Genomic DNA, 14,612 nt, shown 5'->3' on the forward strand with positions numbered 1-14,612 from the left:
TGAAAAACTTTGTTGAATTCGTTGGAGAGGCCAAGAGAGCAGTCCATTAATTTAAAGTATGGCTTTGTCAACTTGATTTGTAATGTTGACAAGATAACCTTATTGGTTGCAGTTGGGTCGTCAAACATGGTTTCTATGAAATACTGAGTAATAGCAACCCGATGCTCAATAAGCCTCTTTATGCAAGCCTGAAGGAGCAACCAACGGGTTTATCCTGGTGCAAGAAATGAGAATGCTTTGGATTGAAAGAACTCCGGAAATTCAGCATACTTATCTCGTATGGAAGTGCTTCTGGAAAAGTGGGTATAGATATTTCACGCCAGGTCTTTTAGTGTCTTGGGAAGTGACAAGCATGCATAGGATGAACATAAGTGAATAAGATGGCATGAGCATTTCACATTCAATATATGGGACATTAGTAGTATTTGTACAAAATGATATTTGTACAAAACTGACGTTAGTAGTATTTGTACAAGATCCAACAATATTTTGCTAAGGAATTGAGTTTTTTTCAATGACTTGTTTGATGCAGTTAATAAGACCCTCAGCCAATCCATATTAAATTTAGATTCAGGATACAATTCTGACTATAGAGGTAAGTTTATTTCTTAAGATACCTGAATAATCCGTTAATATAAACCTTGCCTACAATTGCTGATTAGCCTGACTAATACTCAACTATGTTGGTAGTTTACACCAATCAAAGCCATTGCATAAAAAATAAAATAAATACTAGGCTATCTTAGCAATATTACAGGGTTCAGTTTTTTGAAATTTTTGGCAATTACAGCACTGTAAGTCAGTGTTGTTACATAAGCTTTTGTAAAAACTGATTATACACATGCCTTTCCAAAAACTAACAAGTATGTGTCCAATTAGAGAGTCATTCATACTCCTGCCATTTACCTGTACCCCAGCCATTGAAACATTTGCCTCTCAACTACTTGGACTATCTGTCTTGGCTTTTCTCTGTCTACGATTACCCAGCCCAGTCTTGATGCAACCTATGCAACCTATTACCCAAAATACTTGATAACTTCAATTCATCTTTGAGATATTTTTGATATTTTCATCTTTGAGAGTTTTTCAGCCTTATGTTTAAAAAAAAACATTCCCTTAAAATCGTTACTTTACCCCAGAATTCCCTATGTCCCTAGATTCAAAATAGGTGTCCCTAAAAGAAGTGATTTCTCCCTAAAATAGGGTAATCTCCCTAACAGTGGAAGCCCTGTAGATAACTGTCTCAATAAAAAAAGAAGAGAATTGGAAACCCAAGGGCTACAAATTGTAATTTACTTGTAATTTAATTATAATAATTTAATTGTAATCTTACTTAAAATTCATAATATTGCAAGCAAGCATTATAAAAAAAACACCAACAAATTGTTAAGGTGTCCCAACATCACGAAAAAAACAATAAAATAACTCAAAGTTTCTTTTTTTTGAAGATCGTCTAGACAATCTTCAATTTGTTTAGAATTGCGCTTTCCATTAGAATGTTTTTTTCACACAACATCGCAGAACCTTTAACACTGACATGAGTTAAGACTTTACGAAAAGTTGTGTCACCTTACGGAGCAATTTTTGTCCATAGCTTGAGCAATGCCAAGTAGACTTGTGTTCTATATAATTTTGCGTCATATACGTTTGTGTCACGTTATGGAAAAGTCAGCATCGTAGCAAAAAGAATTTTTCGAATGATCAATTACAATTTTTTGAAAATCACTATTTTTCAAGATTTTTGAATTTTTTTTATTTCTAACATAGTGAAATTTTCATAATTTTCATTCATTAAAATAATGAAATTCTTTTATTTTTTGAAAAATACTATTACGATCAGTAACTATTTTTTGAATATTTTTTTGATAAACTGTCTCTAGAAAGCCTTTCATACTTAATCAGAGCTTGGACCTATATCTCCAATCCACAATTTCAATTTTTGAATAAGTTTATCATAATGACTTGGATAACTTTAGACGATTAATATGATAGTCTTATGAATTCGTACCTTAACCTATCGTGAAATGACTTGTTTAACTGAACCACTCGGAAAAGAAAATTACAATAAAGACTATTGAACACTTTATTGAAAATCTGTCTTCGTGACCGAAGAAACGGCAGCTTAATTAGATATATATAGAATATAAAGAATGTAAAAAGAGAAAATGATAGAAAAAGATATTTGAAAGCCAAATAGCCAGAAATTGAGACTAAGTAATGCATCTGATTTCACGCTTAAGAAAAGTGACTAGGCTTTTGGAAAACCAAACCGGTACCAAACTGTCAGTGGCGTTTCTAGGCCTAGACGGGGGGAGGGGGGAGTGCTTAAACACAGTTTTACTAATATTAAATTCATTTCATTTCATATTTTTACACTCCTGTGGTATAGCTTGCCCCCCTCCAAACTATGAATCCTAAAACTGCTACTTATTCGAGATTCATTTATTTGAAAAACAATCTTCACAGTATTAGCAAGAGCCTCAACTACATAACGCTATTTCTTACAATAAAAAAGGGGGAAAAACTAGGCGTGATTAACGACACTTGTAAAAAACGGAATAAAAGAATTGCTGGATCGATTCTTTCTGTATCTTACTGGCTCGAACTTGTTTCGTGTGTCGAGCATTGCATTTGGGGACAATAAAAGGAGGCAACAACGTACTATTGATCACTAGCGAGGAGTGACTATCCAAATTTGCACATGAGATGGAATCTCCAGTCTCTCTGCATTGGTATTTTCAAAGTTGCAATTGCAGTTACATATATGTAACAGTTTGTAGTTATGTACTGCAAAATGTTTTATAGAAGAATAAAACAAGACTTGTTATTGTGCATAAGACTGCACAAAATTATTGTTAGACTGCACAACATCAAGTTTTTTAAATATATTTTTCTTAGAGTTTGACAAGACAAGTCTTCACTTTCAATTTGAAAGTTTAATTTATGAAACCCTCACGCAATACGCGAATTATGAAGTTAATAAACATACACCGAATCTCATGACACAATAGGGCCGTTCTTTTGCAAGATCTTACATCTAAGAGCTCACATCTTTCTGCAAATATTTCCGTTCTTTTAACTCATCTCTGTTCTAAGATCTTACAGATCACTGATGTTAGCAAACAGTGTGAAGGACGCCATCTTTCTGCCATATAGAACAATGATGAGAGAACTTTGATGATATACTCATCATAGTTCTTAGACTGCTGATCAGAGCAGAACGATGAAAGACGTTTGCAAAAGAGCACTAAAAGATCTTAGTGCTAAGATTTCACTTTTAAGCGTTCTTTGTCAAAAGATGTAAGATCTTAGCACAAAGATGACTAAAGGAACGACCCTAATAATGCTAAAAAGAGAAAAGGACAGGGAATATATATATATATATATATATATATATATATATATATATATATATATATATATATATATATATATATATATATATATATATATATATATATATATATATATATATGAACCCAAAAGCCAGCAGTTATGACTAATTAATACTCGTAAATTAAGGCATACCTTGAGAAGGTGTTTTGTACAGCTGCAATCGGCTTTTTAGCTCTTTCCCATCGAAATGTTTAAAGGGACAACCATGATGATCACCTGGCCCCACTGAGCCATTGATTATTTTGCTACAGCCATATGGTGTGTAATTCACCTTGTTTCCTTCCTTTCCATAATTGTGACGAATATTGTACGCATAATTCTTTTCAAACTAAAAAGGGGGAACAAACTTTGTAAAATATTGTGTACATCTTTTTTATGTCTTATCTGAAACCAATTTTCTGTCTCATAAGATAGAAAATACGATTTTAATATTTTTATAGGAATCGGTGACATGTGGCTTATTTTCGTTTGTAGTACGCTAAATTATAGTAGACAGTATTTCAGCTAGAGTACTGGCAACATTATTTGTCCGTACCAAAATGAATGTATGTCACTATCATCTGTCCCAGTACAAAATATATCATGAAATATTGTCCCCAAAAAAATCATGGTCAACAGTCTTATTCTCCAAATTGTTCAGCTGAAAATTAAAGAAGGATGAAGTGTCTTAAGGCTAGAGCTACACAGACAGAAAAGTAAAAATCATGATAAAAACAATCCCTTTCGTTCTTTCTTTTTCCCTCTCTCTTTATCTTTCTCTCTCTCCCTCTCTCTGTCTGTTTAATAAAATCTTGATCTTTTAATGAAAACAAAATATCCGTATAAAAAGGATATTTTTTACGATACGGTTTTCAACTTAAATACATTTATTTTTTTACTCTTTAAAGTTGTTTGTTATGATATAAACGCAAGTTTACTCATTTGTAGATTTTCCGTAGCCGCGTTTTTTAACAAATTTCCCTGATTTCAATCCAAGCTTTTCCTAGAAGTATTTTGGATTTTTCTTTATCCTTTCGATCAATTTTATTTGCTTATTTTCTCAGTTCAAAGAATTAACAATATATCAAGCAAAAATTTAAATAAATTGGACATCAAATTCAAATCAATCAAAACCAACCTTATCAACATCCATAGCTTTGGTGAATTCCTCTCGCCAGAATTTAACTGAGTCTTCAAGGGGCAATCCGATGCCCTTTAGAAAGAGACCATACTGCATTCGACCACCATGTTTTAAGTGATGATTTGTTCTCAGAGAATCATGTAGATTTCTCATACATAGAGGGAACGACTCCTTTGAAAGCTACAAAGATAAATTCTTGTTATATTGAAGAAATGACAGCTTTTTGAGGAGCTAATCAAAAGCATATATGAAGAGCAACTAACATTTGACCATACACCCCCACATACGGGTACTAACATTCTGGCCTTATTAATCCACACAGTCTTACTTCTTCCAAATGGAAAAAAAGTTTGTCGGACATTTCTAGGTTGGCCCAGCATTTTTTTTTTTTTTTTTTTTTTTTTTTTTTTACATTAGGTACCTCTAGGTTCAAGGACTTATAGCAGTCAATTTCAAACCGATCAGGGCAAATAGTTTCTTTGCCCATTTTTGGGCCCAGTAACAGCTTCCTCTTTGCTAACAAAATTGTTTGGTGGCCTTAGCCCAAGCAACGATCCTTGAAAGTTAGAAATACAATTTTTTTGACTCAATAAATTTTGATGAAAATGAATTTTGTTTTGTTAGCTTTCAAAGCAAAAAATATTTTGACTAAATATTTGACAAAAAAAAATATTTTGGTCCCTTAGTGCACTACATAGCCTGTGTTAAACATTATTTAATTGATTTTTCTTTTGCACTAAGAAATCCGAACTTTTGATCCAATAAAAAAAATCACCTTTTAGTATTAATTCCTTTTAGTATTAGCAATAAGCGAAAGAATAATCTCCCACTACTTTTCCAAACTTATATTTGGTATCATTAGCTTAGCCGGCTCCAAATTCAAGAAAAGGGCGACAAATCAGCAAAAAATAAACTAAAAGCAGATGGTATCAAACGGCTTAAAACCCTATCATAATGAGGATTAACAAATAACGAGGTTTAGCAAGCGCTAATTTGAGCCAATCAGATTTTTCATAAAAAACTTTGATTGGCTAAAAAATTTCGTGGAGAATTCCGATTGGGTTAAATTAGCGCTAGCTGAACCAATTATTAGTAAAATCTCGTTTTGAATGGGGCACTAAAAAGATGTTACATTTCTTTGAAGGTGTAGAAGTCTTTGGAACTCAACAGATTGTTAATGTCAAAAGTTTCGGATGAAAAGCTTCGTCAAACGTTACTAATTAGTTTTGTTTATTTATTTTCGCAGTTCAACGTGGCAACACTGACGAAAATGTGATAATGCCATATAGACTTTATACTTTTGGAGCAACCAAAAGAAATATCTTAGAAAAAGTGAGTTCACTACCCAGATGTGTCTAGGAAAGCAAAAGTTGATCTTATTTTGATGTACTTTAAAGACATTTCACAAAATAAAGGTGCCAATGTAATTCAAAAAGTTGCATAAACATAGAACAAGTAAATAGAACAAGTGGAACTATTAAAATTTTTTAAGGTATGTTTAAGGATTAGCTACAAAAAGAGACGCGAAAGAAATAAGAAACTGAAAAATTCAGCTAAATAAAGGAAAATAGAAAGAAAGAGAGTAAAAAAACGAAAATTAATCAAAACCCAAAGAATTTTTTAAAAAGCCTTACTAGAATGATATCTACGAGCTGTCCCCCTAAAACCAGAGGTTGTTTTAGGGGGTGAAAAGGGGGCACTTGTCCAGGGTGCAGAAATTGTTGGGGTGTAATTCTAAATAAATAATCTAATATTTATAATCATTTTGTAATTTCTGTAATTTTATTTTTATTAAAATAAAGTAGATGACGTAGCTGCAGTTAGCATAAGCAAATTGAATATGCAATTTTCATTTTTTTTTTCCATATCTTTTCTCATATAAAGCAAGAAAAGTCAGGTTTAAATAAATGAAAATTTTGGTATTTTGTAAAAATTTGGCCTGAAAATTTTGGGAGACTAGGGCAAAACCTAATGAAGGTTTTGTCCCAGGCGCGAGAGAGGCTAGAACCACCACTGTGACTCCTAGATAATGTGACATGCCATTAACGTCTCAGAGATCATACAGACAAGTGAAAAAAAAGTTGCAAACAAAATGCAAGAAATTGCAAAAGGGCTGTCTCCAGATGCAGCTTTATACTGTTTGGATTTCAATACCAATAATAAGAAGGCAGGTTATACTACAGGAATACTTACTGCATCAATCATTTGGTAGGATATTTTTATATTTCCATCATTCGTAAAAGAAACAGAGCCTTGTCCAGGCGATCTTTTGTCAAAATCGTTCAATAGCCGATATAGTCTGTGGTCGGATTCAAGAACCGTTCGACCTCTTGCTGTAGCCTTAAAGAAAAGAGTATTTTAGTCATGACAAAAGAATTCTCCTAAAAAATGAGGGATATTAATTTTCAGAATACATAAAACACAAAGATGATTAGATTGAAAAGCGGCTGAGTCTCAATGTAAAAACAAGAATAATCCAGTGGCAGCTTTGGGACATCTTTTGCCAATACTACCATTTAGAGATATTTCCCTAGCTATAATAACTACGATGGAAAAGTGGCTGTGCCTCAATGTAAAAACAAAAACAATCCAGTGGCAGCTTTTGGAAATCTTTTGCCAATACTGCCATTTAGAGATATTTCACTAACTATAACGATTTTGATGGAAAAGTGGCTGTGTCTCAATGTAAAAACAAAAACAATCCAGTGGCAGCTTTGGGAAATCTTTTGCCAATGCTGCCACTTAGAGATATTTCACTAACTATAACGACTTTCATATCAGAAAATAACAAATATAAGTTTTCAAAATGGATACGACAAATCTTATTAAAAAACTGAAACTCTAAAAACTAAATTTGCTTCATTGATACCCTTTTTCACTTCATGTTAGAGAATATCCAAGTTTGATACCGATTTCCCAACTTTAAACTTGCCAACAGTGAAGTGGCAACTTCACTGTTTTACAGGGACTTGTAAAACTGTATAAAAGACATTTGGGAAAACTGTTTTGATTAAATACAAAATCAAAGTCAGTACAACACCATTAAATACCAGTGTTTACATTTTATTTATCTAATTTTGTTTATGTTAAATTAACTATACTAGCTACTATACTAATTTAGCACGGAAGATTTAGGTATACAGCATTTTTATATTTATATATTTTTTTAGGACACAGCTTCCACTTTTATATTTTACTACTCATTATATTCGATAAAATATGCGCGGGATAACAAAAATAGTAACAAATTAAACACTCATTTAAAGTACTCTCCACAAAGAATACACAACTTCCGAGCAGACTTGGAATAGCACAGGATAAACTACCCCAGGAAACAATAGCTACTGCGGTACATCCACAATTCAAAATGTATTTGGTTTTTAGGGGAAGAATTTACCCAATTGGGTAGGAGCTTTGAGCTCACACTCCTCCGTCCCTCTCTTTATTAGCATTCCTTGTGAAAATCATGATTTAATGTTCTTTTTTTCTTCTTCCTTTTCCGTTGTTGTCGCTATTTCTGTGTTTTTGATGATGTGATTTAATTAAGTTAACTGAACCACTGGTCTGACCTTAGTGTTCATGTGGTTATGAGTCATCTGACCTTAGTGACCATGTTTATTTAAATGTTGTTTTTTTTTTTTGTAAATTGATGAGAATGAATGAATCTAGCTATCTAATCTGTCTAACGATTGTATATTTTCTTTCAAATTGCCTGGGTTAAGTAATATTTCTCTTATGTAAGTTAGACAGCATAATCTGACAATCTAGAAGCCCAATTTGCCCGATAGTCAAATTTTGTTGAACCATCTTAATATTCCTTTATTATAGTCAAACGAAATGGGATCAAACCATATTTTTTGTACGAGTATATTAAACCATATTTAATACGTATATTGCCTTTCAAGCAAGTGCCTTAAATAATCCTTATAATACATATACCAGAATAAATTCTTACAAGCTGCACCTTGTATTTGCTTGTCCGATTTTGTTTCTGTTTATGAATACATCTTACCATATCTATGATAATAGTTAAGCTCAAAGCAGCAATTGAAACTTATATCATCAAGTTTGGATACCAATTATTTAAGACATACTGCTGCTACTGCTAAGTTCTGAGTTCTCAGTAGGGGCCTCCCCCAGGCCACTCAGCGCGTCCCCAGGTTGCGGATAGGGGAACGCCCTGCAGATATGTAGGGTACCTCATGGGTAGTGAGGTGCGGACCAAGGGGGACCCAGTCTCTGGGGGCCTTAAATTCAGACGAGGAGGAGGATGACCCCTCTAATGTGCACTGGGCAGGGCCCATCAGCGTATGGATACGTCCCGTCAGTCACAAATCTTCCCTCAGCAATGGGTTAAATTGCTGGTGTTGCAGGACTCCAAAAGGGCGCACTACCGGTAATAGATACAGTCGGCCCCTGCTAGGGACAGAGAGGAGTGGCTTACCGCTGTCTCGAAGCCAGCTAAGAAACCCCTTCTTTAACTTTAATGATGAATAAGAGATCAAATATGAGAACCAGTGCTACCGCGTCCGGGGTAACTGACGATAATGCGTTAAGAGCTATCGCGTCCGGGGCAGCCGACGACTCGACAACCGTGAATCGCGCGAATATATCTACGTTGACTCCAACCCTGGAGGCTATTGTTTCTCCAAAAGTAACTATGTCAATTGGTACCCTCAACACTAGAACCCTCGCTAAACAAGGAAAAATAGACCTACTCCTAAGAGATAAAACGGTACAGCTGGGACGTTATCGGTCTCGCCGAAACCCGTCTTCCAGTCACTGGTGAAGAGAAACATGGAGATGTTACCCTTCTACTTTTGGGACGTAATGATGGGAAACATTGACAAAATGTAGGTTTCCTACTGTCTAATAAAGCCAGAAAATCCTTGATATTCCTAACCCCGCTCACGGAACGGTTCACCGTGATCCACCTGAAAGGTTCACACACCAATTTCACAATCATCCAAGTATACAATCCGGATTCCAGCAGTGACAACAAAGAGTCTGAAAATATCTATCTCTAGCTTTAAAGTCTAGTTGATTCTATCTCTAAAAAGGACATAATCTTTGTCATTGGTGACTTCAACGCCATCGTTGGAAACAACCACACAGGACACGAAGATGTAATGGGCAAATTTGGACATGGAAAAATGAACAGAAGAGGAGAACGCCTTATCAAATTCTGCAGAGACAGCGATTTAGTCATTATAAACACACTCTTCAAGCACAGACCTCACCATAAGACAAACTGGACCTCACCGGATGGAAAAACTAAAAACTTAATAGACTACATCCTCGTGTCTAGACGATGGAAAACGTCCGTCCTAAACACAGTCACGCTAGCTGGTGGCAACTTTGACAGCGACCACTCGCTTGTCATGTCTAGGTCCAAAACAAGATTTAAAACAGCATCAAAGTTGTCTAAGAAAACCCCCAAATTTCGAGTAGATCTACTGAAAGACGAGAACACACGCATGACCTATATCACCATTCTATCCGAAACAAATTCGGAGCTCACGCCGAGCTCTCCACCTATCCTGTCTAAGGAATATATTGACAACCTGGTGACTAGCAGCACAAATATCATATTTGATGTCGCTCATTCCACACTGGGTGCCCAAAAAAACATTCAGAAACCTTGGATAACAGACGAGATCATCTCCCTATGTGACGAAAAGCGCCAACTCACGAACAAGCAAGATCAAGAAAGTAGGGACCAATACAAGCAACTCAAACAAGCTGTTGAGAAAACCATCAACACCTCAAAAACGAAAGCCATGCGCTGCTCACGCAAGTTTTATTCACTGGTAAATCTCAGCCTTCAGCTTGGTGGAGATGCCATTGAGTGGGTGGAAGGCTTCACCTACCTTGGGAGCTTACTTACTTCTGATAACAACCAACTCAAAGATATCAAGAGACACCTGACACTTGCGAACTCCAGTTTTAAAGCTTCTTTGCCCATCTGTAGGAATAAGAACTTAACAACAACTCTCAAAACGAGACTCTTCTACTCCCTCATTATTCCGATCGCCATCTATGCCTGTGAATCCTGGACACTTAAAACAGACGATCAATGCCGCCTAGCTGCCTTTGAAACCAAATCCCTACGACGCATCGCTAGTATCATCTACCACGACAGAATCTCCAACTCCAAGCTTCTCCATAATCTGAAAGTCAAATTTACAATACTGAACAAAATAAAACTACAACAACTCAAATGGTTTGGACATACCCAACGCATGGCTAGCACTCGTCTCCCGAAGATAACCTTCGATGGACGAGTACACGGTTCTCACCCCAGAGGTCGCCCTCCGAAGAGATGGAAAGAAAACTTCTCACCCTAAAACCTGCCATAACTCTGCCCCCTGGCCGACAACAGAAGCAACTACAGGAGGCATATCAATGAACTGGTTAAAGAAGAGACCCCAAAACGACCTTCAAGGACGGATGGAACATAAGTCAAGTAAGTCAGGCTGCTACTGCTACTAAGTCATTACAGCTTCAAGCCGCCTGATTCTAACAGAGCTGCGCACGGTCCTCCTCCGTCCTAATCTATTCAAAACTTTCCTCTCTACACCCTCCTAAGAAGTACTAATTTTTTTAAATCCTTTCTTACGACTTCTTCCCAATGCATTCGAGAAGCTGCTTTTCGTCTGTTCCTAGATGAATGGCCGAAAGGAGCGATCTTTGGCAATATGTCATCAATCATCCACATTACGTGTCCTAGACCGCCATGCAAAAAGTGCTATATGGCAGTTTTTTATGGCCTAGTGAAATTTGTTGGCAGATTTTGTCCGAAAATACCATTTTTACATATAAAAACACTTTTTACTCAAAGAAAAGCTGTCAAAACACAAGTTGAGCGGCTAAAGTGTCGGCAGCTTTTGGAATTCAGCTACTGGCAGCTTTGGAACTTTTTCCATACCTGGTCCTAGCCATCTCAATCTTTCTGTCATTATAGCCCAAGAAAGTGGAATAGAACCACATTTTCCGTATAGCTTACTGTTGGAAATATGGTAAGTCAAACAGGTACCCATGACGATCCGTTGGTAATTCCTCTGAAAAATATCTAACAAATCCTCCTCCATCTTCCAAAGCGACCGTGTTCCAGAATTATATTTTACCATTGTAGCTTCCAATATTCTAACGTTCGTTCGCAGACTTACCTTCTTATTCTTCAAAACCTTTTCAAACTGTGAAAAAACACCCTGGGTCTTGGCTATTCAACTTTTAACATCTTCACTGCATTGACCATCTTAACTAATAATACTACCTAAGCAATTGAAGCTATCAACTTGATCAATCTTTTTTTTACCTAAATCACATCTTCACCTTCGCTTATTCTTAGTCTAAGTTAATTAGGCTTCTTAATATTAATTTTCAAACATATTCTTGCACCCTTAAACTCACAAAACGTACAAAAAATCATTTATTTTATCAACATTTTCGTTTAGGATACTCAAATCATCAGCATAATTGTAGTCTAAGAGAATTGTACTTTCCCATTTGATTTCATGCTTTCCCATAGCCTTTGCTATGTTCTTAGGACAAAATTCCATCAGATGGTCCATATAAATGGGGAAAGAGAGCAACTCTGCCTAACTCCTTATTCAATATAAACCAGCAACTACCCTCATTTCCTAACTTAGCTCCAGCAATGTTGCTGTCGTATATAGCGCTAATCACTTTAATGTATGTGTCCGGTATACAATACAAGGATAGGTAGAACCTTCACTACAGCTCTTCTGTCGGATGAATTAAACACTTGTTCAAAATGTATACTACTGAGGACTAAAGGGGTCTGGTGGCTCAGGCACTTCTCAGTTATTAATCTAAGAGTAAAAATTTGGTCGACGCATCCTCCCGCCTTCCCCAAAACACACGGTTTTTCTCTTAAAATTCTATCTATAGCATCCCTAAGTCTTAAAAGCATCATCATACAAAGTAATTTGCTTCCAACAGAAACCAAGATAATTCCTCTATAATTACCACACTCATTTTTACCCTTTTTTTCGATAAAGGGAGTTTAATTAAAGTTGCCTTGAAATCTCTAGGTACTTCTCCATTATCAAAAATCATGATAATAATCTTCAGTAATTTACGTCTAACTTCATAGCCACCTTATTTCAAAAATTCATTTATCGACCTATAAGAGACTGAAACCTTATTATTTTTTTTATCCTTTTGATACTGTTGGTACTGTAACCTTTTACTGTAGCCTTGTGACAGTACATTTTGGTACTGTCACAAAAAAATCTGTCTTCACTCAAGAACTGTCATAAACGTTTTATTTCTTTTCTATATCATTTCTTGTAGCTTTATCACTGTCTAATACATTCTCATAATGTTCTATTCATCTCTATTACACATTTCTTATCACCAATTAAGACCCCGTTCCTATATTTAACAGGGACAAACCCAGATTGACTACTCAATTCCTCCTTTCGAATCTGCAATTAAATCTTGAGGAAAAGGAGAAGCCCTATTTTCCGTTGTACAGGCATGATTTTCCTTAATCTTATAGAGAGAATGATTCCTATTATAAGTATTTAAGAGCCTCCCTTGAGGCTTCTAAAAACTGTTTTCTGGAGGAGGGGAGATCTTAAGCTTAATCTCTGGCGGGAAGGATCGTCAAATCCATCCCCGAAGGAATGTGACTAAAGGTATTTCTTGTTTTCATTTATTTGAAACCATGGTATTTCACATGTTATTCCTGAAAAAAAATGGTAAAATTAAATTCATTTAAAAATAAAAGGAAAAAAGAGCCTACCACCATAGCTTGAGATAGCTGAAGTCTAAAATACGCTCCAATAATGGAGCCAAAGTCCTCAAATGCAACATAGGCATAGCCCTTATGAATAAATGCTTTCCTAGTTCGAACCAATTCTAATGCTTCCGTAAAAGGGACTTTGAAGTACTCTATTGATTGGACTTTTACAGCTGACAAGTTATAGCCACAAGAAGAAAGTTCGGTTGACAGAGACATCTTTTCTTCTTCAGATACCTAAAATGAGACCAATGATTTCAAGAGATATAAAGTTGTTTAGAGATTGGGTGTTTTACAAGAACCAATTTTCCCTATCCAGCAGCACCGCTTGTCGAACGACAAAAAATCGTAAAGTATACTCCTTAGTGAGGAATGTAAAAAAAATCTATCCCCCCCACCAAAAAAACAGAAGTCTAAAAATGTCAACAAAATCCCCCCCCCCCCCGCCGAGGAAAAAAACAGGGTATACTGTTAAACCCTGTGTGAATTCGTCATCTTTTCATGAAACCTAACTGACTGTACACAATTTGGATATTAAGAAATACTCGGTTGCTTTAAGGCTTCAAGCATACTAGAAAAAACGTAAACTCTCACGTGGGGTTTGGAAACCACCTGGCTCTCATTGCAAAGGTGCTTCGGAGACAGACACCTCATGTGCACGTCGTATAACATCAAGAGATGATTTTCAGATTGGCAATTGGCTAAGGGTTACGGGCACTTAGAAATTGTAAAAAGAATGATTATTTCTTTTCCATAACTATTAGGTTGATTAATATTATTATGAGTAGAGAGGAGACAGAATTTAACCCTATTTTTATTCTGAATACACAATAGACTGAGTGTATTGTCATGTACTGTTTTAGAATGATGGCAATAGCAACTTACTAATCACTATTATTCAAAATTAATTTGAACAATTTTTTTTATAAAACTAGCTTTTCAAAGAAAAGTAAAGAGCTTTATTATGCCAAAAATGAGGAAAAACAAAGTCAAGCAATCTTCCAAGGGTAAAACAACAACAAATCACCATCAATAAATAAATGAGATTCAAAACAAACAGAAATTACAATAAATAGCCGAGTCAGACTCAAAACGAGCAGAAATTAACATGAGTAGGGCTGACAACCCCCATGCCTTCTTAAGACCAGAATATAATTTGCGCATTACTGAAAAAAAAAAAGAACAAAAAAAAAAAAAAAAAAGACCGTGGATTTTAAGTTTAATTGACATATACTGGTATTTATTCCTCAAAGTTTTGATAATTTTTTATTTATGAAAGTAAGAGAAGTGAAAATATTTAAAACGTATTTTGTTTTCAGTAAAGTA

General features: G+C 35.4%; 1 protein-coding gene across 1 annotated transcript in view; it reads right to left on the reverse strand.

Annotated features, from left to right (window-relative positions):
* The window catches only part of LOC148944226 (DNA primase large subunit-like), a 56,699-nt gene that overhangs the window by 18,755 nt on the left and 23,332 nt on the right, over nt 1-14,612 (reverse strand). Inside the window, exons 5-8 of the mRNA XM_089099869.1 lie at nt 13,290-13,523; nt 6,710-6,856; nt 4,514-4,696; nt 3,529-3,724 (exon numbers count right to left, since the gene is read on the reverse strand). Coding sequence (XP_088955995.1) covers nt 3,529-3,724; nt 4,514-4,696; nt 6,710-6,856; nt 13,290-13,523 — 760 coding nt within the window. The remainder of the gene's footprint in view (nt 1-3,528; nt 3,725-4,513; nt 4,697-6,709; nt 6,857-13,289; nt 13,524-14,612) is intronic.

This window comes from Artemia sp. Qi Xiang Cuo, chromosome 14 (genome assembly GCF_049724085.1).
Source record: "Artemia sp. Qi Xiang Cuo chromosome 14, ASM4972408v1, whole genome shotgun sequence".
In the NCBI taxonomy this organism is placed as follows: Eukaryota; Metazoa; Arthropoda; class Branchiopoda; order Anostraca; family Artemiidae; genus Artemia; species Artemia sp. Qi Xiang Cuo.